Below are 27,583 nucleotides of genomic sequence, written 5' to 3'. Positions count from 1 at the left end.
AAAAAAAATCAACATCAGCTTATTACCCAAAAATAACTGAAAAACAATGTTAAGGATTTTCTGCAGTCTCTTAAGGAGACACCCAAGGGGAATAATATTCACAACACACTGCAAATCTTCCTGAATTATCTTTCCTATCTTTTTCCTCCTCTCATCCTCCCACACATGGCACTTGCTTCCTGAAAGCTCTCTGCATCCAAACCCCCTCCAAACCTAGTCCGCTGCGGCTTCTCCCCTACCTCCCCTGCACAGCAAAGTTCTCTATTATGTAGCTCTGCAGAGTATGTTTTATTTTATTCCGTCACACAAATACAGTGGCAAAGAATAACAAAGAGAAAGCTCCCAGGGTGATGTGACCAGGCACACATTCCACAGTGACCCAACCCGCAGCTCTCCCTGGCAGCCTGGACCAGTTTCTCCGAGGTGACTCATTTTCCCACCGATGGTTTACTTCCCACATCACTTCCTCTTCTGTTCACTGCTCCCAAGGACCAGAGTCTGGGAGAAACTCATGACTGAGCCTGACCCAGAAGAAAACATTTTGCTGGTATGCCAGAGGGAACTGATGTCATAGGGAAAGGGAGAAAACTAGATGGGCCAGTTCACAGAACATTTTATCCCCACTGATAATTGTTTTATTATTACTTTTTATTGGGCACTGCCCTACTCCCTAGTGAATGGCTTGCTGTGGGAAATAAACATTAACTCTTAACACTCTGCCAAGGTCAAAGCTTTCTTACCAATCTGAACATAAGCCCAACAGTGCCATTCTTCTCTTCATATTAGGAATGATAACGTTATTGAGCTCCTGTGTATTTTAGGTGAAAGCTTATCCCTGTAGAAAGGGCAGTCCTACCCCATGTACCTGAGAACTCTGATGCCTATCCACCATCATCAAGTCATGCACCCAGAATTAGTGGAGAAGGCACATAGAGCCTAGAGCTGTCACATTTCTTATCCTTCCTTATGTTCTCCACACATACCTGAACTCATCATCATTGTTCATCCCCTGTAGGTCACTTTCTTCTGCTCCATTCCCCATCTCAGAATGCTACCAATGCATAACCAGTTCTTCAAGCCAAGAACTTGGAAATCAACCGGGACTCCTCCTCACTCAGTCCCCACACCCAGTCTATCGCCATGTCCTATGATATCGTCTCCTTGGGCTAACTCACCTCCTTAGTATGTATCTCTATCACCTTACATCAGGCCACTGGCATCTCTTGCTTAGAGAACTACAGTGGTCTCCCAGCTGGGGTCTCTCTGCACTGGCTCCCATGTTATTTCTCCATGCAACCTGCTAGTCAATGGGCCATTTGGGGATATCCCTGTTCTTACCTATACTCACCTTTAGGCCAGTCTGACTACACTGTCCTATCCTCCCAGAACAGTAAGAATCCAACTGCAAAATCACTAATGGATAATGTAGTTTTATTGTTTTTATTTATTTATTTTTAAAGATTTTATTTATTTGACAGAAACAGCCAGCGAGAGAGGGAACACAAGCAGTGGGAGTGGGAGACAAAGAAGCAGGCTCCTAGCAGAGGAGCCTGATGTGGGGCTCGATCCCAGAACGCTGGGATCACGCCCTGAGCCAAGGCAGACGCTTAACGACTGCGCCACCCAGGCGCCCCAGATAATGTAGTTTTAAATAAAGGAATCTATGGAAGTCCCAGGAAGGGGCTTTACACTGCAATTACACAGCAGTACTTCCTACAGAGACCCCTTTTCTCTCCTCTCTCCGCAAGATTTTCCCCCTCCCCCACCTTTTTTTTTTGATATGTCACCATACAGTACATGGTTAGTTTTTGATGTAGTGTTCCATGATTCATTGTTTGCGTATAACAACCAGTGCTCCATGCAATACGTGCCCTCCTTAATACCCATCACCAGGCTAGCCCATTCCTCAACCCCCTCCCCTCTAAAACCCTGTTTTCCCGGAGTCCACAGCCTCTGTGATTCATCCCCCCCCCCCACCGTTAACCCCTCCCTTCATTTTTCCTTTTCTTCTCCTACCACTTTACCGGCAGGTATTGCCACACCTCTCTCTCACTCCCTTTCTTCCCCTATTATCCCTCAGCTGCCCTCTAGTCAAATTAGCTCTTGGTCTGCTCCTCCCTATCTCCTTCTCCTATCGCTAATCCTTTCAGTTGCCACTTCCTTCTTAAACTATTTCATCTCAACATAACTCCTTAAAGCCTTTAATGGCTACTCATTGCTCTCAGTAGAGTCCACACTCCGTAACCCTACTAAGCTTTGCAAACCCCAGCCCCAGCTCCTCCTCCATCTTCCCCACTTGTATCTTCTGCCCCAGCCATACTGTAGGACAGTAGGGATCACCCCTGGTCTGCTGTGCTCTCTTATATATGGGTAATCTGTCATGTTCCCCTTTTTCCCTATGATTAACTGCTACTTGTCTTTCAGGGCTCAACCTAAACATCTCCTCCTGGAAGCCTTCCTTATAATCTCTAAGACTCTTGTTAGGGGGTGTCGCAGCAGTTTACCTTTATCACAAATGTGCTCTCAATGCCTGTTTGAAAAGCAGCTTGAATATACACCTTGAGGACAGAAGAATTGTATTACTGCATGCCATGGGCCTCTCATAGGGCCTAAATTATAGCGTCGTACTTTATGATGCAAAAGCTCAAAAGCATGATCCTGCCTAGCGTCTGTGGCCTTAGTAGAAAATGGAACCCACGAACCCCTTAAGCATTAAGCCATAATTCTGGCCTTGTGTTCTAACCTGCAAAGGTTAGTACCTGGGTTCACAGAAAGAAAAAAAAAAAAATCCACCTTTAGGGTTCCATGAATGATTATAAATGCCCCCTAGCAATTTAGCTGTCTTCCTTCTAATTCTGAAAGGCTGTACTTGGCCCTATCTCCACATTAGGGCACAACATTTTCTAAGTTAGGCATGAACCCCTCTGGCGATTGCATGCCGCCAGACTTTGCACAGTATAAGCTGAATTATTAATATTTATGAGCAATCTTCTACCTTGAGTCCTAGTAGGCTACTTAGTTGACTCCACTTCTCTTCCTAGGAGATGATCAAATTGTCTCCAACCAGCATTTTTTGCGGGGGAGGGGGGTGGGGAGAGGTTTCCAAGCAACAATTATGTAGAAGTGGTAGGAGTCAGATAGTGGTATTAACACACCTAAACACACCCCCAAAATGGGGAGGCATCTAGACTTCTGGATGCCTTCAGGATATGTAAGCTCCTGTAAGGCTTTGTACTTTGATTCAAGATCATATTTGGCTAGGGCTCTTTCCTGCTTGACTTCTGAAGGCTAGCAAAGAACAACTAGGAGCTTTACATAATTCAGAATACAGCAGATGGTTCTATTTTATTTTAGAAATAATTTATTGTGCTTTATTCCAATTATAAAAGTAGTACATGCTAATTACAGACAATTTGATAAATACAGAACAGCATAAATAAAAATATAGAAATCATTTCCAACCACAGATATCTCCACAAACATTTGGAAAGTTATTTTTTCATACATCTTTTTTTTTTTTTTTGAGGAACCTCCAATGTGTGTGTGTGTGTGTGTGTGTATTCCCTTGAACAGAACTGGAGAGTACTGCTTAAATTTTCGTTTCCCTTTTTTTCAGAATATAAAAATGAAACATAGTTGCAGTAACTATTTTCAACTTTACAGAAATGTATGAGGTCTAAAGTGAAAGTTCCCACAACTGCATTCTTTAGAGACAACGGGTGTCAACAAATTTAATAGATTCCTTAAGAACATATACTTACATGTGTATAATGTATTTATACATTTTTTTTAAGTTGGCTCCACACCCAGAGTAGAGCCCAACTCAGGCTCAAACTTAACAACCGTGAGACCAAGACCCAAGCCAAGATGGCGTCAGCCGCTCAACCAACTGAAGCCACCCAGGTGGCCCTTAAACGACATTTTAAAGTCATTTTAATTGTAACTAAATTAGCATGACCTTAATAGCCTTCAAAATATCATTTAATAACTGTGTAACATTCAGCATTATTATGTTGAACCACTTCCTTATTATCACGGGTTCAATTTTTTTTTTTTAAAGATTTTATTTATGGGGCGCCTGGGTGGCTCAGTTGGTTAAGCAACTGCCTTCAGCTCAAGTCATGATCCTGGAGTCCCAGCATCGAGTCCCGCATCGGGCTCCCAGCTCAGCAGGGAGTCTGCTTCTCCCTCTGACCCTCTTCCCTCTCGTGCTCTTTCTCAATCTCTCTCTCTCAAATAAATAAATAAAATCTTTAAAAATAAATAAATAAATAAATAAAATATTTATTTATTTATTTGACACAGAGAGAGAGAGCACAAGCACAGGGAGCGGCAGGCAAAGGGAGAGGGAGAAGCAGGCTCCCCGCTGAGCAGGGAGCCCGATGCGGGCCTCGATTCCAGGACCCTGGGATAATGACTGAGTCCAAGGCAGATGCTTAACCAACTGAGCCACCCAGGCACCCCAATTTTTTTTAATTGCACAGAATGCAATAAGCATACATCATTTATTGTAAGGATTTCTTATTTCCTGATGATAAAATCCTACAAGTGAAATTACTGGACCAAAAGCCTTATGTATATTATCAGGGCCTGATGCATACCATCAATCTACTTTCCAAAAAGGTTATACACTCAGTAGTTATGTGTGGGTCCCCAATTTTTGTTTATTTTAAAAGGCTCAGAGGTGGGGGCGCCTGAGTGGCTCAGTCAGTTGAGCCTGAGACTCGATCTCAGCTCAGGTCTTGATCTCAGGGTCCTCGGTTCAAACCCCTGGTTGGGCTCTACGATGGGCTTGGGTCTACTTAAAAAAAAAAAGAAAAAGAAAATAAAGGCGGTCAGAGATGGTATTAAGTACAAATCAACTACTGCACCTTCAGATTAAACGTTTGGTTTTATTCTCTGCTATTAGTAGCATTAATGGAGTTCGTTTGTATTTAAGTTTGTTTCAGTAATCGCTGCACCCATCGTGGGGCCCAAACTCACACCCCGGAGATCAAGAGTCACCGGCGACTGAGCCAGCCAGGCTCCCCTAGAGTTTGTTTATAACAAGTTTCATACCTGCCTCCCAACATTTATTATAACAATTTTCAGATATACAAAAAGGCTTAAAGTACGGTACCCTGAACATACTGTATGCACCCACCGTCTAGATTCTCCAGTTAACATTCCGCTGTATTTGCTTTTGCCTATCTGCCCCTGCATCAATCCAGAGGTTTCATTTTTAATATACGAGCTCTTTTTAGACGTCTATTTTAATAACGTCCCCAGGTTCAGTGCCCTGAACTATGGGTAGTAAATGTGAAATAGTGTCAAGGTGGCAGTCTACCTGAGCTCCTGAGAAGCTCGGTCCACAGGCTGGGAGCGCGGCTTTGGGTTCTAATCCTGACCTCACGATGAGACCTCCGTTTTCTCACCTGTAATATCGGAATCCCACCATCTTTGGTGAGGATTAAAGGCACAAATAGTGGGAGGCACTCCACAGCAACAGCTGAGATAGCTGAGACTCTCTTACTCCCTCCTAGTCTCCCCTGACTGTCAAGCCCAAGTTCTGGAGGCCGTCTCAGGTCCCTCACACCCATCTTCAGTCCACCTTAGACCCTCGGTTCTAAGCGATTGTAAAATGGGGGCAGGGTCGCCCAGAGGGCTACTGACCTGAGTCTGAGGGCCGCGACAGCCCCACCCAGCCCACCGTCCGGGATTCCTTCAGGCCGCAGCGGGGTCAGCCTGCGGCCCGGGCCTGGCTCCCTCCCTCCGGCGCCCCGCACGCAGAGTGACAGCCCGCGGGGGCCCACACTGGCCGCTACCCACGTCACCTCAGGGAGTGCTCACAAAAGCCTGTGAGGTAGACAGTGCTACAGAGGCAGAAAACTGAGGCCCAGGAAGCCTGAGTCACTTGCCCATGTCCCGGCCGCTTGTCCATGAAGCTGGCGAGTGAATTGCCTTTAGAGAATTCTAGAAATCGAACCCAATTCGCCCGACTCCAAGCTCTCGCTCTCTTTGCCCCGGGGCCCGCCCGCACCTACAGAGGGCGCCGGCCTGCGCGCACGCGCAGTCATGGCAGCCGCGTCCCCTTTAAGGCGATCCCTTTTGCTTCCTCCGACCCCTTCGCTTCCGCTCCGCCGTTCCCACAATGCAGTGCGGTTGAGCGCCTCCGAGCCCGCGGGGACGCTGCGGGGGGACCCCGGCTGAGGCGGCGGCGGCGACGTGGGCTGCGGCGGGCCCGCGGCGTCGGGCGGTGCGGATGTCGGGCTGGGCGGACGAGCGCGGCGGCGAGGGAGACGGGCGCATCTACGTGGGGAACCTTCCGACCGACGTGCGCGAGAAGGACCTGGAGGACCTGTTCTACAAGTACGGCCGCATCCGCGAGATCGAGCTCAAGAACCGGCACGGCCTCGTGCCCTTCGCCTTCGTGCGCTTNCCCCGGGTGGAGGATGAGGCCTCCTCTCACCGCAGGCTCCGGCCGTCCTTTGCTCCGGCGTCACTTCCTCTAGGATTATTATTATTTTTTTTTTACTTTACTTAAAAACACAAAAGCTGGGCGTTTGGAGGACCGCGGCCCGCCCAGACCGGCCTCGGGGATGGGACACACGACCATTCTCTCCCTCATGGCTGGAGAGGCACCCTTCAGGGGTAGCGGTCCGGAACCAGCCAGGAGAGGACTCTGTGAAGAGCAGAAGTGGCCAGTCGCCTTCCCTGCCCACCCCTCCCCCCAGTCAGAACTCGCCGTTAGTAGGGGAACAGACTGCGGGAATGTGGTCGCCTTTGGAGGTCGTGAAGGGGTCTCTTGTGATGGAACAGATCGCCATTCTCGCGCGTCCCGCCAGGCCAAGCCTGTCCTTATACAAAGCACCAGGGATTTGGAAAAACTTCTAAAACGGTCTGAGGGGGTCCCTGATTTCACGCCACTCCTCTAATGAGGGAGGCACCGCTAGATGCTTAGGGCCCCAAGCATTTGGAAGCTCTCGATCCCTAAACTGGCTCAAACTGGGTCTTTGTGATTTTTGCAAACTTTGTCAGCCTCACGGCCAGACAACACCTGGGAACTTTCAAACCTGCGGTTGGTGGCTCTTAGAAGCCACCGCATGGACTGGTCACTGCACTTGGGGTAAATAAGAGCCCACTCTGTTTCCTAGCAGTGACCCAGGGAATGCTTTACCTAGTCTGCACCCAGCAGGCTTCACTCAAGGACTGTCCATAGGGTGTCTTGCCTACCTGGTGTGGTGGTATAGAGCAAGAAGAGCATCTGAGGACAGGGAGGTAGGAAGCACCCTGAGACTTTGATGACTGACAGAGCTCATTCTTAACGGCTTGCCATTTGCCTCAAAAATGGAAGTGGGTATTTTCACACCTAAACTGGAGAAGGTTGCACCTCTAACACTTCCATTGTGTTTTCTGAACAGTCACCGTGTGTCAACTACCACTTCAACATTTTCAACAACCTATAAAAGAGGTAGTGTTAGCCACATTTTACAAATGAAGAAACTGAGGGTTTAGAGTTGCTGATAAAAGAGATGCTAGCAAGGGATCAAGGTAGAATTTGAACCCCCTATGCTGTTCTTTTAAAACACAAACTTACTGTATGATATGCTGCATTGTCATCTCTTCCCTTTCTTCCATAATAGAAAAGCTGTCTTTTGATATTGCTAGATGCCAAGTTTCTAGCAAAGCATTGCACACACAGTATCTTATTTAATCCTTACAATAACCCTGTGAGATAGGCATTATTACTCACATTGAAGAGACATGAAAACTTGATAATAAGCATTTACCCAAAGACGGCTACTAGTAAGTAGCAGAAGAATGATTTGAACTTGTCAATCAGTATTCAAAATCTGCTCTTCAACCCTAGCAGTTCTGCTTCTCCTTCACTTCAAGTATAGCCAGGGTTGCACTGGTCATGGTCCTCATTGCTTTTAATCTTGTGACTAGAATGAATATTTACCTCTTTTGTCAAAACTGTACCCAGATAGTGGTCTTCACAACTTAGTTTTCCAAACCGTGCTGAAAAGGTACACATGAGAGCTACATATTTCTCACAAAGCATCTGTCTCTCGAGCCTAATTTCTTTGCAAATGAATTTTTCTTTCCATAGACTTGATGGTACTAGGCCTTGTTGAAGAATATTAAAGGACTAGGGTGTGGTGGGCATTTTGTGAAACTGCACACAGCGTGAGAGAAATATACTGGTGAAATCAATCATCTGTCAACAATTTTTTTTTCTGACTTAGTCCTCTTGTAAGTCATCTGTTTACCCCTTTATTATCATTCCATACCTAGAAAACCCTGTGTGTGTTACTGTTTAATTCGAATATCATGAAAGGTCTTCACACAAAAGCAGTAGTGCATCAAGATTGTTTTGTTTTTCTGACTCCAGGTTTCCCTTTTATACTTGTTACTCAGGCCCCTCACTGGGAAGCCAGTCAGCCTCCTGAGCAGCACTAACTCCAAACTTTTCTTTGCAGAGATGCAGAGGATGCTATTTATGGAAGAAATGGTTATGATTATGGCCAGTGTCGGCTTCGTGTGGAGTTCCCCAGGACTTATGGAGGTCGGGGTGGGTGGCCCCGTGGTGGGAGGAATGGGCCTCCTACAAGAAGATCTGATTTCCGAGTTCTTGTTTCAGGACTTCCTCCGTCAGGCAGCTGGCAGGACCTGAAGGATCACATGCGAGAAGCTGGGGATGTCTGNCGCAGGCTCCGGCCGTCCTTTGCTCCGGCGTCACTTCCTCTAGGATTATTATTATTTTTTTTTTACTTTACTTAAAAACACAAAAGCTGGGCGTTTGGAGGACCGCGGCCCGCCCAGACCGGCCTCGGGGATGGGACACACGACCATTCTCTCCCTCATGGCTGGAGAGGCACCCTTCAGGGGTAGCGGTCCGGAACCAGCCAGGAGAGGACTCTGTGAAGAGCAGAAGTGGCCAGTCGCCTTCCCTGCCCACCCCTCCCCCCAGTCAGAACTCGCCGTTAGTAGGGGAACAGACTGCGGGAATGTGGTCGCCTTTGGAGGTCGTGAAGGGGTCTCTTGTGATGGAACAGATCGCCATTCTCGCGCGTCCCGCCAGGCCAAGCCTGTCCTTATACAAAGCACCAGGGATTTGGAAAAACTTCTAAAACGGTCTGAGGGGGTCCCTGATTTCACGCCACTCCTCTAATGAGGGAGGCACCGCTAGATGCTTAGGGCCCCAAGCATTTGGAAGCTCTCGATCCCTAAACTGGCTCAAACTGGGTCTTTGTGATTTTTGCAAACTTTGTCAGCCTCACGGCCAGACAACACCTGGGAACTTTCAAACCTGCGGTTGGTGGCTCTTAGAAGCCACCGCATGGACTGGTCACTGCACTTGGGGTAAATAAGAGCCCACTCTGTTTCCTAGCAGTGACCCAGGGAATGCTTTACCTAGTCTGCACCCAGCAGGCTTCACTCAAGGACTGTCCATAGGGTGTCTTGCCTACCTGGTGTGGTGGTATAGAGCAAGAAGAGCATCTGAGGACAGGGAGGTAGGAAGCACCCTGAGACTTTGATGACTGACAGAGCTCATTCTTAACGGCTTGCCATTTGCCTCAAAAATGGAAGTGGGTATTTTCACACCTAAACTGGAGAAGGTTGCACCTCTAACACTTCCATTGTGTTTTCTGAACAGTCACCGTGTGTCAACTACCACTTCAACATTTTCAACAACCTATAAAAGAGGTAGTGTTAGCCACATTTTACAAATGAAGAAACTGAGGGTTTAGAGTTGCTGATAAAAGAGATGCTAGCAAGGGATCAAGGTAGAATTTGAACCCCCTATGCTGTTCTTTTAAAACACAAACTTACTGTATGATATGCTGCATTGTCATCTCTTCCCTTTCTTCCATAATAGAAAAGCTGTCTTTTGATATTGCTAGATGCCAAGTTTCTAGCAAAGCATTGCACACACAGTATCTTATTTAATCCTTACAATAACCCTGTGAGATAGGCATTATTACTCACATTGAAGAGACATGAAAACTTGATAATAAGCATTTACCCAAAGACGGCTACTAGTAAGTAGCAGAAGAATGATTTGAACTTGTCAATCAGTATTCAAAATCTGCTCTTCAACCCTAGCAGTTCTGCTTCTCCTTCACTTCAAGTATAGCCAGGGTTGCACTGGTCATGGTCCTCATTGCTTTTAATCTTGTGACTAGAATGAATATTTACCTCTTTTGTCAAAACTGTACCCAGATAGTGGTCTTCACAACTTAGTTTTCCAAACCGTGCTGAAAAGGTACACATGAGAGCTACATATTTCTCACAAAGCATCTGTCTCTCGAGCCTAATTTCTTTGCAAATGAATTTTTCTTTCCATAGACTTGATGGTACTAGGCCTTGTTGAAGAATATTAAAGGACTAGGGTGTGGTGGGCATTTTGTGAAACTGCACACAGCGTGAGAGAAATATACTGGTGAAATCAATCATCTGTCAACAATTTTTTTTTCTGACTTAGTCCTCTTGTAAGTCATCTGTTTACCCCTTTATTATCATTCCATACCTAGAAAACCCTGTGTGTGTTACTGTTTAATTCGAATATCATGAAAGGTCTTCACACAAAAGCAGTAGTGCATCAAGATTGTTTTGTTTTTCTGACTCCAGGTTCCTTTTATACTTGTTACTCAGGCCCCTCACTGGGAAGCCAGTCAGCCTCCTGAGCAGCACTAACTCCAAACTTTTCTTTGCAGAGATGCTGAAGATGCGATTTATGGAAGGAATGGTTATGATTATGGCCAGTGTCGGCTTCGTGTGGAGTTCCCCAGGACTTATGGCGGTCGGGCTGGGTGGCCCCGCGGTGGGAGGAATGGGCCTCCTACGAGAAGATCTGATTTCCGAGTTCTCGTTTCAGGTATGTTCCTTTCAAACTGAATGAGATGATGCATGTAAAATACTTAGCATACAGTCTGGCCTCTAAGAAATGTTAGCTGTTACTCTTCAGTGCATGGGACACGTGGGGCTTTCTTTTCAATAGCCTGTGCACAGCCTGAAGCCCTGCAATCTTGCCACTGAGGCAGGTATCTTGCAAATGAAACTGCATTGGTAGTGTAGCCTTGGTAGAACATCAACTTGCTTCTTATAAAGTTTTCTAGTGTTGAGAGGGAAGATGATGGCAAAACCCTGTGAGCTAGAATTCTATAGAGATGTTTTCTTTTGTAATGTACTTGGTATCAGACTTGCTAGACATTCCAGGAACCAGATTTGAACTACTGCCTAGCCTTGGATGCTAAGAAAAAGGCCAGATTTTGGTGGTGGCTTTGGAATTATATAAAAAAGAAAACAAAAGAACTTGGTGTTCTACGGGTTGTATTGCAGAATATAGAATGAAATGTCTACTGTCAACAAGTGATGAAATGCCAAGCTCAGAGGTTTATGTATCTTTTCAAAATATTAAAACAGTGGTAAAGACCTGGGGCCTTCTGCACATTGCAGGGGCATTGTAGGACCATGGTGGAGTGAAATGTATTGAGAAACCTGGCACTTTCTTAGATATGAATGTCACACAGTTACAGCAGACCTCCATGGTACTTAAGAGTGATCCTCTCAGTATCTGCCTATCTTGTGTCCCTTTGTAATTTTTTAACCCCAGAACTCTATTCCCTCCTTCAGGATGTCATACATATCTTTTTTTCTCTCCATGCTGCTCTGAAATCCTGCTTAGAAAACTATTAGGAAATGGCTGCAGTCCTGAGCTGTGAGCGGTAAACACAGCCTTTGAGAGCAGGAGCACATTTCCCTTTCATGACATCAGGTAGGGTTGTATAATTCCCGACTAGTTATAGCATCTGAGTCTTACCTTTTCCCCCACTGTATTGAAGAATGTTGGTGATCTTTTGAAAGGTACTTTGTTTAGTTTGTTAGTCCTTCACACCTACAAGAAAACAAACTAGATTTTTGTTGTGTTGTCACCTTCAGCTACACCTTGGTTACTTCATTGGATAGTTTCAAAATTCCCATGTCCTGAGAACCTTGTCAAACGAGATAATTAGTACTGATAAATCTCACAATGGAGAAAATTAGAACTCAAAGTCTTGGGAGTTTGATATTAAATATGAAGGATAAAGAAAGGCTGTGAATTCTCAGAGATACTAAACCTGTAATGGGGTGGAGTTCTTGCTCTGTTGGAAGGGCTTGGTCTCTGGAAGACTAGCCGAGGACCAGCTTCTTAAGGTGATTTACCACACATACTTCAGTACCCTTTGCTGGTTTTATGCCCCTTAGGATTTGTGATTTGGGGATCCTCAGGATTTGAAAGTAGTGTTTGATGAAAAAGGGACCCTAGGTATTGCTGGCTCTTACCAGGTCAGTTAACATGGCTGAAGGATATGGCCTTTTCTCTTATGTTGTCCATGCCTAGGACTTCCACCATCAGGCAGCTGGCAGGACCTGAAGGATCACATGCGAGAAGCTGGGGACGTCTGTTACGCAGATGTGCAGAAGGATGGAATGGGGATGGTTGAATATCTCAGAAAAGAAGACATGGAATATGCCCTGCGTAAACTGGATGACACCAAATTCCGCTCTCATGAGGTAGGTTCCCACCTTCTTTTGAGCCTGTACCTAAGCCACTCCACCTGAAGCTGACCTAGCACAAGTAGCAACAGGCCATGTGTTTGCCATGTGATAACCTCACAGTGCCATTAAAGGTCTGTCTTAAGTGGATAAAGCCAAGGAATTCATCATGCTCAAACCCTGCAGGGTCGCAACAGAAGTCTGAGTCGTAGTATTTTTAACCTGGAGAGAATACTGGTGCAGTCTGTCATAATGTGGTGAGCTATTCTGTGATACCATTCCTTTCACAACTGGCTTAATCTGCAGTGTACCTCTGTGAACCTAATTATTATGGTTGTCCCTCCTCTGGGTCTAGTCTGGGCTCTGCAGGCCAACCTCATCATCTCAGCTCTCCTAAGGTACTGCTATTGGACCAAGTTGTCACTTCATTTTTCCTTTCCCAGAGTAATGCAAGTAGTCACCTAGGCATTTTCTTTCTTTTTTTTCTTTTTTTAAAAAATTTTATTTACCTATTCAACAGAGACAGAGACAGCCAGCTAGAGAGGGAACACAAGCAGGGGGAGTGGGAGAGGAAGAAGCAGGCTCACAGCAGAGGAGCCTGATGTGGGGCTCGATCCCATAACGCCGGGATCATGCCCTGAGCCGAAGGCAGACGCCTAACCGCTGTGCCACCCAGGCGCCCCACCTAGGCATTTTCTTGTAGTCACCTTATCCTCAGGACTTAGGAAGTCAACTGCTGCTTTAGATCTCTCAGTCTGATTCATATGTTGACTATCCCTTTGATACCACTGAGATAAGAGCCGACCCAACTGGACATTGCTTTTTCTGGTTATCTTGTCCTGACTTACTGTGGGGTTTAGATATATCTGGGGTCCATTTTCTTTTTCTAAGGATTCATATAATTCCCTAATTTTATGGCTTGGAAAATATAAGGCTTAACAGTGCCTTTGCTCAGACTGAATTTGGAGCAGAAACAAAACAGGATCTGGTCCTCAGTTACACTGCAAAGCAGGGCCTCAGTAAGGATAAATCCAGTTACTGACTTCACCTAGGGAATTCTACGTCTGACTTGTTTCATCTTAGCGTTTTAGATCCTTTGAGAGTGTTGGCTGAGGGCAAAGGGCACAGGCCAGCCTGGATATGACTCCTCTGTCACTTAATAATTTCTTAGTTGAGCTATGCTCTGAATCCTGGTTCCTCAATATGCAAAATAGGAACAATAATAGCACTGTCTTATAAGACTTGCCAGGAAGCTAACTTACGAAGATAACTGAGTATCTAACCCAGGTCCTGACACCTGAGAGGTGTTGAATACGGGTTAGCTTCTTCCATAGGTACTCATCCAAAGATGCATATATGAGGTAGCAAGGGATTGAACCGTATGACCTCTGAGATTCTTTCTAGTTCTTAGATTCAGGGATCAGTGGCAGTAAATCAGTTATGTAAACAGCAGTGGCTAGTATTTGAGCATTTACCACATGTGAAGTTACCATTTATTATTCGTGTCGCTCTGGAACAGATAAGAACATTCATTTCCTCATTTCTGAAATGAGCTGGTAAGCATACCTACCCTCATAGCATTATTGTGAGGGTTTAATGAGATAACATCATGTGGGACAAACAGTAAGTGCTCAGTACTTAACTATTATTGTTAGGCAGCCATGTTAGGTATTAGCGTACTGTATTCTTCGGTCTTATTTTTTTCCTTTCCTCTTTTTGTTTGAATTTCAGGGTGAAACTTCCTACATTCGAGTTTATCCAGAGAGAAGCACCAGCTATGGCTACTCACGGTCTCGGTCTGGGTCAAGGGGCCGTGACTCTCCATACCAAAGCAGGGGTTCCCCACACTACTTCTCTTCCTTTCAGGCCCTACTGAGACAGGTGATGGGAAATTTTTCTTTATTTTTTAGGTGAACTGAGCTGCTTTGTGCTCAGAATCTACATTCCAGATTGATGATGTAGTGTCTTAGGAAAATTTTTTTAATTTTTTTTTAAGAAAATAAAATACATAATTTCTACCAGGGCCATATTGGCAGTGAAGCATTTTAAGCTGCAGAAATTGTGGTTTTGGTTCAGAAATAAGTTGTATATTTTTCACCCCTGATTATGGGAAAAAAATCAGTGCTGTGTCTTTGTGGGTTGCTCTGGCTATGGGGATCAGCAGTTACTGTGACTGAGTCGGCCCATTCTGTTTAGAAATATATTTTAAACGTTTAGTAATTAACATGTGTGGTTGTCCTTGATTAAGTTAATAGATTTCACCAAACAGGCACACTGATTAAAAAGAAAAAAGTCACTGAGTTGTAGCAACAGCTTGTACCCAATTGGTAAGGAGCAGAAGTAGATAACTTTATTTGGGGACAAAGATAGTTGCTATGTTGGTGGCTTGAGAATTTCAGTCCCAAGAGTTGCTTCAGGATTATCTTGTAATTCAAGGCCAAGCTTATAAATGAAGCTGCCTTAAAGAGGAAGGGAGCATTTAAGATAGGGCAAAGGGATGGAAAGAATAAAACAACTTTTTAAGGTTGGCAGCAGCATAAAGATCATTAGAAAATTCTTAAAACCAACTGTGGCCATTTGGACGGGGGAAGAAATCTCTTTAAATTTGGTTCTATCACTTTTACCCCTAAATATGTTTCATTTATCCTGGTATCTGAGCTTTTTTAAAACACAAAACAAACCAAAAAACACCATCTTGGATTCTACTCAATTCAGTAATCGTGGTGGGGGTGGGGAAATTACTTTGTTCCAGGCCTGGGGCTTTTTTTAAAAAGCCACTTTATTGAAGTATGATTGACATGTAAAAAGTTGTACTTATTTAACACATGCATTTCCGTGAGTTTGGGGTTAAGTGTATATCCATGAAAGCATCACACCATCAAGGCTTTAAACATATCCATCACCTACCAAAGTTTCTTCCCTACTCCTTTAAGATTTGTGGTAAGAACATTTAATATAAGATCTACCCTCCTGGCAAATTTTTAGTGTACAGTATACCCCTGTTGGCTATCCCAGGGCTATTTTTGTCACAGGTTCTTTTCAGAAAAACTGTAGCTGTGGGTAGCATGCCTTTTGCACGTAATTACTTTATGGGACAGTAGACGATGTAGGTTAGGAGTTTGCAAGCTGTAGAGTCTACTTTGAATACTTCTCAGACCTCAGGAGAACGTTAGCCTTCTGCTGGGAACAAAGTGGGTACCCAAGAACAAATCTGAGTTTGTTTGGTAAAGATACAAGGTTTCTTGGATTGATAGAAAAACAGCAACTAAAAAGTACAACACAGGTTATCACATAGTGATCAAATGCATTGTCTAATAGTTAACATCAATAGAAAAATTCACTTAAGTGCAGTTTGGTAGACAGTCTTTCTGGAGGAGATAAAAGGAGGATAACATCTTACATACTGAAGTCTGTGAATAAATACTTGATCCATTTCCTTGGAAAGTAACAATACCTCTTACTTCTGGTAGTAGCAGGAACGCATTGCCTTGTTTTGGCTAGATTATTTCCCAGTTCTGTCTTCAGAGTTAGTTATCAAAAAATACTTAACCATCAGTTTTTTTCAGGTGACTGAAGAAAGTGGGAACATTAGTGTTCACAGTAACAAAATACTATTCTTTGTGCTTCCACATGTTCACAGGGTACCCCTTCCCAGAATAGCTACTCAGTTGTGTGAAAAAGGCTCTTGTTCATCCTGCTTTGACAAAGAGATATTACCTGTTTGAAAACAGTAACAAAAAAGAACGTTATAGCTGAGTCTGCTTCCCAACTGGTTCTACTGAGCTAATTTATCACCTGGTTTGTCATGAAAAATAAGCAATGCAAATAAGTGTAGTTACTACCCTGTTTTTCTGAGTGTCTGAAGGAATAACAGTTGTAAGTGAAGCCTAATAAATGCACACTTTTCAATAAGGAGCAGAGACAGTTTAGCCAGTTATATGCATACAGGAGTGGAAGGAAAGACTAATGATTGTGAACTTACTTTGTCCCAAGAAGCAAACTCTGACACAGTTCTTTTTGAGAAATAACATATGTGATCAATGGATATGTCTGCTAAAATAGTGACAACTATCAGATTCTGAGAAAGATTATAAAATCTTTTTTTCTCTTCACAGTTAATTTGAGGTGGTTTAGTGAATTAAAGGCATGATTTAGAGTTGAGTCCACAATTTTCTAAGCTTTCTTTCCCATTCTTGCTTCAAGCAAAGCTTTCCTTGAATGGGCTGGTCTTGACCAAAGAGATAACCCCTGAGCTGGGGGACTGATGTTTGTCTCTGAGGCTAGTTAGCATGGTTCTCTGAGATGATCTCCTGAACCTGAAGCTGGCACTTGGAAAACCATCTACCTGAGTGCTCAAGCTAGTTCCATTCCCAAATATCCAGAAGGGTGCAGCAGTTCAGAAGACCCATCTATCTGCAGAGGAGATTAAAAGTTCAATCCACCCAAGATTCTGGATTTTAGTATTAGCCCAGAGTTATTTTTAAGTTTTCATTTAAAATAGTTACAGTAAAAGATGCAAATATCAACACCCAAGGTTGCAAACTGATGGCTCACAGGATGCATCTGGCTTGCAGGTATGTTTTATTTACATGGTATTTTATTTTTTTAAAAATCTTTGAATTAGTTCCCATACTTTAAATTTGGGAAATACCACACACACATGAAAATGCCAGATGTCTGGGTTCTCAGGGAAAATGGGCTCACATTACTGCCCGGCACCAAATGAGAAGCAGTGAGTGTTAGCTGCCCCTTTAGGCAGAACTTGCCTCCAGATCTGACACCATATACACACCTCCCTGACCCAGCCCAGTTTTGCTCTGACACCATATACACACCTCCCTGACCCAGCCCAGTTTTGCTCATTCCTATTACATACTGGCCCCTAGAGGTGAATGTGACCCCTCCACTCTACTGCCACCATCTGTACTTTTTTTTTCCCCACCGTTAATGTATGTGGGGTTTTTATTGAGATACAACTGACATATGACGTCTAAATTTAAGCTGTACAACACAATGATTTTATATATATGTGTATATATATATATCAAAATAATTATCAGAACAAGATTAGTTAACGTCCATCATCTCACATAGTTACAATTTTTTCCTTGTGATGAGAACTTTTAAGATCTACTCTCTCAGCAGCTTTCAAATACAGAATATAGTATTGTTAACGATAGTCATTCTGTTGTATGTTGAAGTTTGTACCTTTTGACCACCTTCACCAATTCCCACTCTGCACTTCTTAAAGTACTTTCACGTAGCAAATTTGGAACTTACAGCTCCTGCTATATTCTTAGTTCACCAAGGGACAATCTGTTAAGCCACTTTGGGGAACACATACCTGGAGGGGCCACAAAATACTCCTCCACAACTCGATGGGCGTTTTGTAGTAGTTCTTCAGCACAGTTGCCTTCTACCACACTGTCAGATCTCAAGTATAGACATCTAAAAACCAGAAGCTCAAGGTTACCTTCTCAGAGAACAGGCTTCTATGGCATGGGTGGAGAGGGTCAAGAATGGGCGAAAACGGAGCAGCATATTCTTGAGTTATGGTCACTACTCAAAGATGGAGGCACTCGACCAAGTAACAATCTACAGTTTATAGATTCTCAACCATTCAGTGAGGTAAGTGGTAATTACTCCTCAGGATTGATATGTTCAATAAATATTTCTTCATGATTACTATTGGTAACTTGCTTTTGGTGGAGACAGGTAAGGCAATTATAATATAATGTGTTTAAGTCTAATAGGTAAGCAAAGCTTGCCAAGGGAGTAGAAAGGGGCACCTACACCAGCCTGGGTGAGGTACTTGGAATAGGTGATGTCACTGCTAAGGGATGGGCAAGAAACCGCTGGATTGGTGGGATGGGAAATGGACTTCCGGGCAGATGAAGAAACTTGCTCAAGAGTGGTTATAAGTGACTTAGATATCAGGTCCCAAGTGACAGGACTGGAATTAGCACAATTCTTGTACCCCTAAGATGAGCTGTTTTTACACTGCAGCCACCTTCATGGACATGGAGGTGCCTGCCCTTGCATAGCTGAAGAATATTCCACTGTTCTCTGGGCCCAGTGGCTTAATTAAAGTGTCCAGATGGCAAACTAATGAAACCAAACAGGAGCTGAGCATATCAGTGGGGCTTCACTGCTGTTTCAAGGTTTAAAAGTGCATGGCAGGATGTCTGAGCCTGCTTCCACATACCTGGGCTGAGAAGTAAGCAGTCGGCTCAATCACTGATAGGGGAGTGGCCAAGCTCTTTCTGCTTTGAGCCAGACATAGACTGAGGGCTAAACCTAATGGGACAAAGGGCAAGGACGTGACATGAACATCCAGGCAAAGGCTGCAAAGGGTGAAGTTGTCATGATAAGATTCTTTTGGGAAAAGATTTGCTCTGTTTCTTTTGTGGCACCTACCCTAGGGCTAGACACAATAAGCACTCATGGTACAGACTGTAAAGAGCTGCAGTCTATTCCAGGATCTGGCACTCTTAACTCTGTGGCCTTGGACAAATATGGATCTTTCCAGACCTTAACTTTCTTGCCAAAAAAGTAAAGGTTGCACTTGTTTGTTTTTAAACCATATAGGGGCTTATGAAAACTTGGAGAATAAAATAAAAATCCTCTATAAAGGTGACCATTGGACCTTCTGGAGTTTGTATTTCTGTTGGGTGGTATAAATAACATGGCTAAGAGCTTGGGCTCCTGAGTCACAGATGAATTCAAGTCTTAGTGCCACACATGGCATGTGTGGAGGTTACTTTTCCTCTCCATGTACCTGTTTCCTTATTTGTGGAATGCTTCATAGAACTGCTGGGAAGATTAAATGTTAAAGAAGATCTGATAATTCGGAGCCTGCATTCTCCCGTTAGAGGTGGGTACTGAATAGCACCTGCTCCTTTCAGAAAGAGTTAGTGCACCTGGGCACACCTCAGTCCCCACTCCTCATTCAGAGTATACCTCCGCACTTAACCTGCTATATCACACATTACCTGTCTAGCCCCTACATACCAGAGGTGGCCATTCGTTCCTGGGCACTTGGAGAGTTTAATGAAGTAAGAGTCTACTACCACCAATAGGTCGTTAAAAGCTACTGCTTCCTCACAGATGTAACAGCAATTGATTGATTCACTCATTTGATAATCAAGTTTCCTATGTAAGTAATGTTTCCAGAAAAAATTCACTCCTTTAAATACCACACATTTTCACCTAATTACTGTTTATGATGGAGTTGTTTCCAGAAAAAACCCGCACCTTCCTATTTTCATAATCATAGGCTACTGAACTCAGGGCCTCTGTGAGGGTGGCACATCAGTGGTTCACTTGGCAAGTTGCTTAACTTTTCTTGATCTCAGAATCATGCATAAAACTCCAAACAGCACCAGGTGCCAGTCAATTACTGATTGACTAAACGTCTATCTCACCTCCTCTTTCTCGGGTGCTACAAGAGAATTTAGCCCCAGTACTATAAGACGCCCATTTTGATAATCAACTATAGACTAATATAACTATGGGATAATACATCAACTATGGGCTAATATTAATTATATACTACCCTGGGAAGCACTGAAAAAAAAGCACTCGAATATGTTTTCTGGTTCAAATGAAATCCTAGTTGAGAAAGGCTCACAGACAAAGCACTTTAACCAATAACTGTGGGAAATGCTAATAAAAACCAATTTAATAGAAAGCACTATGGCAGCATCGGAGAAGAAATGCCTTTATTGGCTCTTGGACTGACCAAACAGGACCACTCTGCTGGTGGTGTCAGGCTGCCGGGAGTCATTTCTCTGGGCACCATTCTATTTCCATCTACAAGTCTTTTCCCTCCTTCCTAATTAATTTCTAGTTTGGTGCAGACTGGAATGACAGTTAATCAATTTGGCTAAGAATTTTTGGTTCAAATAAGATTCTGAGGAACATCCTAAGCACTACAGTATTTGGCTACAGTCAGAGATATCATCATCTGAGTCAGTCTCCGGAGATAGGAGACACTAAAGGTTCTAGGGGTTGACTTTTAGATGGCACATCTAGAACAGTATTTGAGAGCTGAGGCTCTGAATTTCAAGCTACAGATTCTCTTACTACACCTGTGAAACTCTAGGGCATATTACATAAGCTTTCTGTGTCTCAATTTCTTTATCTATAAAGGAGATACTAGTATTTACCCTCCAGGGTTGTATGTGATAATTAAGACAATGCATATAAAATCTTAGCGCCTCGCACATAAGGGCACTAAATGCTTTTTAGCTAAATCCAAAGGATAGGGTATTATGTCATGTGTGTGTCAAGAGATTTCTAATAGCCAGTCAGTGCTTTTACATCTAGTGTGGCCTAAAAGAGTTTAACACTTGTCTTAACCGGGTTCCATTTCAAACATAAGTGAGGCAATATGTCAAAAAAAACAAAGTCCTAAAGTGCTACATCTCTAAAATGGAATAATTAACCCAAGCTGGTTTCCAAGTTTATGGCAAGACTGCAGATCACTGAATATGAAGTCACTATTCCAGCTACCAGATCCAAATCCCTCTTCATCTTTTTCAACAACTCTTCCCTGAGTAATAGTTGCATTTCTTTATAGTTTCCCTCTACATGATCTGGGAAATTCTGTCTCCTCTTTGTGCTTCTATTCCCTCCTTTCCCAAAGATATTAATAAAGAAGATACAGTGGGGTGCTTGGGTGGCACAGTTGGCTAAGTGTCTGACTTCTGGTTCCGGCTCAGGTTGTAATCTCAGGGTCGTGAGATCGAGTGCCTCCCCCCCCGTTGGGCTCTATGCTCAGTGCAGAGTCTGCTTGAGACTCTTGCTCCCTCTTGCTCCGGCCCCTTCTCTCTCTCAAATAAAATCTTTAAAGAACATTCAACAAACATTTACTGAGTGCTAGGTGCTAGATACTGAGAATATGATGAGTAATAACAGATATGCTCCCTGGAACGTGGATGAGCAGTAAAAGAGGGGCAGAGAATCATATATTACTCAAATATGGGATGCCTGGCTGCTCAGTCAGTAGAGCATCTAACTCTTGATCTCAGGGTCATGAATCCAAGCCCTAAATTGGGTGTATAAATTACTTAGGAAAATAATACATAAATAAAAATTACTCAAATAGATGTATAAACACACATAAAATTACAGCTCTATTGACTACCATGAAAGAGCTACAGGTCCTGAAAGAGAGCCTGACTTGATAGAGAAGAATCTGAGGAAGAGGCAGTTGAAATCTGAAGAAAGGAAATTAAAGTGGGCAAAAAAGAGTAGCGGGTGGGATGTGGTAGGGGATTCTAAGAAGGAAATAGAATGGAGAGCTTGAGGAATTGAAAGTTACAGCCCTATCTTAGAGATGGGCAGGGGCTAGGTTAAATGGCGATTTGTAGGCTATGGTAGAGCTTTTGTCTTTATCCTAAAGAACACTGGAGAGACACCTGAAGAGCCTGGGTAGGAGAATGACCTCAGATTTCTATTTTGAAGTGCTAGGTAATTTTGGACAAACAGACTTCTGTAAATCTGAGCATCAGATTACAAAATAGAGAAAGGATGTGAAGGAATCAAAGACTGGAGGTGAGAATGGGAGGCTGGCAAGCACTTTACACAGAGGTTATGGTTACAGATAGGCCTGGTTCTCCCTATTGGTGCTAATGGCAGCTAATCTTTTTTGCTCTCAACTATATTAGGGCTTGTGTTTTGTGGTTTTTTTTTTAAATAGGCTCCACGCTGGGCGTGGAGCCCAATGTGGGGCTCAAACTCAAGACCCCAAGATCAAGACTGAGCCGAAGTCAAGAGTTGGACACCTAACCGATTGAGCCACCCAGGCACCCCAAGAGTGCTTTGGTTTTTTTTTTTTTTAAATCCCATCACGGGGGCACCTGGGTGGCTTGGTTGAGCGTCTGACTCGGTTTTGGCTCAGGTCATGATCTCGGGGTCCTGGGATCGAGCAGAGAATCAGGCTCCTTGCTCAGTGAGGAGTCCGCTTGTCTCCCTCTCTCTCTGATCCTTCCCCCACATGCCGCTCCACACTCTAAAACAAATCTTTTTTAAAAAATCCCATCAAGAAAAGCGTCGGACAGAGTTGTAGACTGCCTCTGTCTTTATGAGCTACATACCCATCCTTCCCAAGAAACTGTAGTCCCAACCAGCAAACAAGTCTGCTTTTCAGAAAAGCATTTTCTTTAAAACATTAAGACTCGGCAAGAATTGACAGAAGTGGGGAGAGGCTGCACCCTTTTAGTATAATATTCACCAACTTCTTTGTCAAAGACCTGCTCCTCCCTATTGCACTACACTACGTCACTTCGTGTTATTACTCTGCTCCTTTAGGCATTTATGTTTTGGCCCTCAGTATAAGATGAAAAGTTAGAACTTCCCTCTGCATTTCGACTTTCTTTAAAACTAATTGTTGTTACAATTTCTTGCATGCTCTGAGGGAGCAAAACAAAACTTAATGCATATACCAGAATATGTCAAATAGATGACACATTAAAGTATTGATAATCCCATACACAATGTCCTGAACTTTGCCTTTTTTATTAAACATATCTTTTCATAGCAGCATAGTTGTTTCATTATTTTTAAACAACTGTCAAATATTCTATTGTATGATGATGTATTTAACCATGAAAGACACTTAGACTGTTTCTGTTTGTTTGTTTCTTGGGGTTCAAAAAATTTTTTAAATTACTTTAGGTAAACTCTACCCCCAACTGGGGCTGGAGCTCATGACCTGGTGATCACAGCATGCTCTACGGACTGGGCCAGCCAGGCGCCCCTTGTTAAGAGCTTTTGTTTTGTATTATGAACAGGTTTGGATACCCTGAACACTCGTGCACAGATCTTGATGCACCTTCACAGATGTTTCCACAGGGAAACACTAGTTCAGAAGGTATGTACAGGCCATATTTTGAAACAGAAATCCAACAAGTAAGCAAGTCAAACATGAGCTTACATTCTATTAACAAGAGACAAATCAACACAAGTAAGATAATCATGAAAATGAAAATCCAACAGGATCAGGAGTCGGTGACTGTTAAGGGAGAGGATATTTGGAGGAGAGGCCTTACCAAGGAGATGAACTAAGACCTGCCAAGGAAACGGGCTGTCTAAGAAAAGGGGAACAGCAAATCCAAAGATCCTAGACAAAAACAAATCTGGCATGTTGGAGAAACAGTAAGGAAGCTAATGGAGCTGGAGTAAAAGGAGCAGTACGCCCGAGTGGTAGGCAGGGGCTCTGTGAAGTAGGGCCTCAAAGGTGATGATGTGCAGTTCGGACACGGTTCCCAGCTACACTGGGAGGCCTCGAGGTCTTTAAACGGGAGTGATAGGATCCATAATGAACAAAAGAAAGCATGAAACCACTTACCCGAGGGATGACCGTGGGCAAGTTCCTGCATATCGCCAAAGCTCTTTTCCCTTTTGTGAAAGGACACACTAATCACCACCTCAAATGGCTGCAAAGGCGCCACAGGCAAGGCTTCGGGGTGCGCAGCCGCGAGTGTTTACCTGTCCTCCAGTACAGATTCCATGGGCTCCACCCCGTCCGTGTCCACGGCGCGGAGCCGGTCGGCAAAGGCGATGGCTTTCTCCAACCGTGCCACGGCCTCTTGGCTGCCGAAGTCCACAAGCGCTAGACGCTCCAGGTGTTCGATCACCTCGGCCGTGACCCGGCCACTACCCTGCGGGGATGAGGCGGCGAATGCGCGTCACGGGCGGGGCCTGCTCCACCTCCTGACCTGCTTCACCACCCGCTTAGACGCCCCCGGCCTTTACCTGAGGATCCGCCTTGGAGGTGAAGCCCCGGCGCCAGCTCCCCCAGGACCAAAAGCCCAGCCTCACCACCCGCGCCCACATTTCTCTCTTCAGTCGCCGTAGTGCGTCCTCACGTAAAGCCGAGCGACGCACTTAAAAGTGACGACATCAGAGCGCGCCGCCACTGCCGCCGCCGCCATGAATAGCGTAGGGGAGGCCTGCACCGACATGAAGCGCGAGTACGATCAGTGCTTCAATCGCTGGTTTGCCGAGAAGTTCCTCAAGGGGAACGGCTCCGGAGACCCGTGCACCGACCTCTTCAAGCGCTATCAGCAGTGTGTTCAGGTGAGCCCTTAGGTGGCCAGGGCCCTTTCGTCTCTACCCCCCCGGCCCCTGATTCTCTCTGCGGTGTCCCCGGCCACACGCGTAGTATTTCGCGCAGGTTCGGATGGGGAGGGTGAAGAAAAGACTCAGTGAGGACAGTGGCAGGAGCTCTCTCCCCACCATCACCACCAATCCGCCCTGTATCTCTCTGAATGACAAAGCTAAAAATTTTTACAGTGCTTTACATTTTACGGAGCACAGGAACATCCTTTGGTTTATTTGGTGCTATTCCTAAATTCGCGAAGTGGGCATAGTTGTTCCTACTTTATTCATGAAACGTTCCCCAAACAGGAAGTGATTAGTTCAAGCTCACCAGAATCGTTTCCTTGATTTTTGCGGTGGTGCACTATTTCACTATTATTGTTGGGAGGCGAAGAGGGGTGTTAGGCTCTCTGGCCTGTTAGATATGAGGGTCTCGTTTTGTTGTTGTTATAATTCCTTCTTTGGCCTGTTCATCTTTCATTCCAGTTCAATGAATGTAAAACTGCTTCGGATTCTAAGAACCGCTTTGGGCACAACACTCCCAATTAGTTAACAGAGTAATTCCAAGTTGCTATCTTTATCCCATTTATAGATAGGAAAGTGAAGCTTGCTCAAGGTCACATAACCACTAAGTCCTGGAACTCGGATTTGAATTTTGTGTCTTTCATAACAGAGTGGAGATACTGTTTAAATTCAACATCTGAAAGATTGACGATTCCCTACAACTCCTTTCCAATCTCTCTCTGGTCTACAGTTAATGTCTCTGTAATGGTATTCAGGTTAAAAAAAAAAAAAAAGTACAGGTCTTTAATCATGGTTGGGGGGTCTCTTGGTCTGATTTGAATTACTTTTGTACCATCATATTTACAAAGTTTGGCCCTCAGGCTTCATATAGACCTGTGTCATATGTTTTCTTCCCCATCAGAAAGCAATAAAGGAGAAGGAGATTCCCATTGAAGGACTGGAATTCATGGGCCATGGCAAAGAAAAGCCTGAAAGCTCTTCTTGACCTTGACAGTCACCTTGAAAATAGACTCTTCCATCAGTTGAGGACACTGGATTTCGTCAATTAAGGCTGTGAAAATAGCCATCGTTTTGATGAGGAGCTTAGGAGGGAGTTTTCTTTCCTCCTTGATTTTCCTCTCACTTGTGAAAGATGATGAACCGTCACTCTGCTTTGAGATGATTTCTCACTTGCTCTGGCATCTTGCAGGACCTCCGTGTGCTTAAACTGAATGATTTCTTGGGCTTATGGTAGCAATACTTGGTCTGGGATCAGCTTTAAATATCCTTTGTATGTAAATACTGATAATCTTGTCAGGATGATCAGGATTGCCTGACCTCTTGAGTTTTGCTGCAAAGGACATTAGGTACATTGTACTAGGGTTATTATTCATGGAAACAATTGGTTAGGATCTCTCTCTTCTCTCAGGGAGCTAAGGCTGAAAAGGGATCGCAGCACAACGGTTTTAATCAATGCTTGGGAGTACGGTTTTATTTTTATTATAGTAACTTCTAAGATTGTAGTGGACTGGGTTAGCCAAGAAGACAGCTTTAAGAGTGCCCTGCCTTAAGAAGAGGTGTCAGATTTCTGAGTAAGATGTGAAAGCTTGAAGAATGTTGCAGTACACACCATTTCCGAGCTCACAGTGTAGTTTAGGAATGAAGATCTTTGGAGTAACAATGGAGGAAGATCCTAAATTGCAAAGATTTGCTGTTGCCAGCTTTCAGCCCAAGTCAATTAATTAAGCCAACTTGTATTATCATAAAACTGCCAAAATGCTGCATCTAGTTAAATGGGAGAAGTTTGTTTTATTTGCCTTGTGTACCCACCCTGCCCTATAATGTCTGTAATCATGAAGATGGAATAAATTGTAACATTTAGTTTCATTATTTGCCCCTGGAGAAGTCAGTGCACTTTACAGAACAAGTATTACACTGTAACCCCACATACCCATACATTGGGGATAGTTTTGTTTTATAATTTAAAGATGAAGAAAAAGTGAAAATTTATCTAAGGTAAATAGTGTGCTAAACACCATTAGAAACCTCACTGACTTCTAAAATTTATTCCCACAGTAAGCTACACATATAACTTAATATGCTTCCATACCAGCACAAAAAATGTCAGGATCAGTTGAGCACTTACACACTTTGGAATGTCAGGTAGTCACCAAAATTGCACGTCTTGAGTAATTTTGGTTCAATTATATATACCCAATATAGTATGAAACAATTTACAGCAGGTAGAAATTGTATTATCCTCTCTCCAGCCTGCCAGTGACTACTTCATATTTAACATGACCGGTCCTAAATGTCATCTCAATGCATTCTACATTTATATTTTGACTGGTTATGGTCCATTATACAAGGATTATAAAAGATAATTTGAAATCCAGCTGAGGGAGGCCAGGCAGCAAGCCAAAGTAAAGTACATCTGTCCTGAACGCAGACTGGCCATAAGTACATTGGTTCTTTGGGGACTTGCAAGCACAAGCACAGGCTGTGGTTATGTCACAAAATGGAAAAGATAGCAGGGATCCTTTTCTCCCTTACCGTATGGCTCAGGGCTTTCACACCCTGTGTTTCCGTATGGCTCACCTTTGCAGTACCAGTTTACTATATATACTATGCAATACCGAAACCTGGTAGCTTTTTGCATCTTACTACAAAACTGGTTAAGCCTCGAGAATAAAAACACTCCAAGTCAACCATGTTCTTTCATTGTAACTGCTACTGAGGGAATAATTTTTTCTGATTTTTTTTTTAAAGATTTTATTTATTTATTTAACAGAGATAGGACAGCCAGCGAGAGAGGGAACACAAGCAGGGGGAGTGGGAGAAGAAGAAGCAGGCTCCTAGCAGAGGAGCCCGATGTGGCGCCGGGATCACGCCCTGAGCTGAAGGCAGACGCTTAACGACTGCACCACCCAGGCGCCCCTCTTCTTTTTTTTTA

General features: G+C 43.8%; 4 protein-coding genes across 6 annotated transcripts in view; 2 read left to right on the top strand and 2 right to left on the bottom strand.

Moving 5' to 3' along the window:
* DYNLL1 (dynein light chain LC8-type 1) overlaps positions 1-5,955 on the bottom strand; it is a 32,194-nt gene extending 26,239 nt beyond the window's left edge. Inside the window, exon 1 of the mRNA XM_011217191.3 lies at positions 5,653-5,955. The gene's annotated coding sequence lies outside the window, so the exon portion shown is untranslated. The remainder of the gene's footprint in view (positions 1-5,652) is intronic.
* A 157-nt stretch (positions 5,956-6,112) lies between these two features.
* Positions 6,113-14,746, top strand: SRSF9 (serine and arginine rich splicing factor 9). Of its 2 annotated transcripts, XM_034639356.1 has the most exons (5): positions 6,113-6,409; positions 7,531-7,550; positions 8,463-8,638; positions 12,383-12,540; positions 14,254-14,746. In XM_034639356.1, exons 1-5 carry the CDS (start codon positions 6,242-6,244, stop codon positions 14,434-14,436), a joined length of 705 nt encoding a protein of 234 aa, XP_034495247.1. In that variant the 5' UTR covers positions 6,113-6,241; the 3' UTR covers positions 14,437-14,746. The 2 variants fall into 2 exon arrangements, 1 of the variants encoding a protein (XP_034495247.1); XR_004619212.1 differs by lacking the exons at positions 6,113-6,409; positions 7,531-7,550; positions 8,463-8,638 and adding an exon at positions 10,686-10,861 and having other exon boundaries at positions 12,368-12,540.
* Positions 14,747-15,283: 537 nt separating this feature from the next.
* On the bottom strand, positions 15,284-24,428 carry GATC (glutamyl-tRNA amidotransferase subunit C). Of its 2 annotated transcripts, none has more exons than XM_002930396.4 (4): positions 24,283-24,428; positions 24,016-24,188; positions 17,867-17,970; positions 15,284-16,239 (listed from the first exon to the last, which is right to left on the bottom strand). In XM_002930396.4, exons 1-4 carry the CDS (start codon positions 24,361-24,363, stop codon positions 16,187-16,189), a joined length of 411 nt encoding a protein of 136 aa, XP_002930442.1. In that variant the 5' UTR covers positions 24,364-24,428; the 3' UTR covers positions 15,284-16,186. The 2 variants fall into 2 exon arrangements, with proteins under 2 accessions (XP_002930442.1, XP_034495246.1); XM_034639355.1 differs by lacking the exons at positions 15,284-16,239; positions 17,867-17,970 and adding exons at positions 17,979-18,819; positions 23,876-23,925 and having other exon boundaries at positions 24,283-24,400.
* On the top strand, positions 24,428-26,517 carry TRIAP1 (TP53 regulated inhibitor of apoptosis 1). The gene is made up of 2 exons (XM_002930398.4): positions 24,428-24,606; positions 25,553-26,517. The coding sequence occupies exons 1-2, from the start codon at positions 24,460-24,462 to the stop codon at positions 25,634-25,636; spliced, it is 231 nt and encodes a 76-aa protein (XP_002930444.1). The 5' UTR covers positions 24,428-24,459; the 3' UTR covers positions 25,637-26,517.
* Positions 26,518-27,583: the final 1,066 nt, after the last annotated feature.

The sequence above is a fragment of the Ailuropoda melanoleuca genome, chromosome 12 (assembly GCF_002007445.2).
Source record: "Ailuropoda melanoleuca isolate Jingjing chromosome 12, ASM200744v2, whole genome shotgun sequence".
NCBI classification, from domain to species: Eukaryota; Metazoa; Chordata; class Mammalia; order Carnivora; family Ursidae; genus Ailuropoda; species Ailuropoda melanoleuca.
This window is presented reverse-complemented; position numbering and strand designations above follow the sequence as displayed.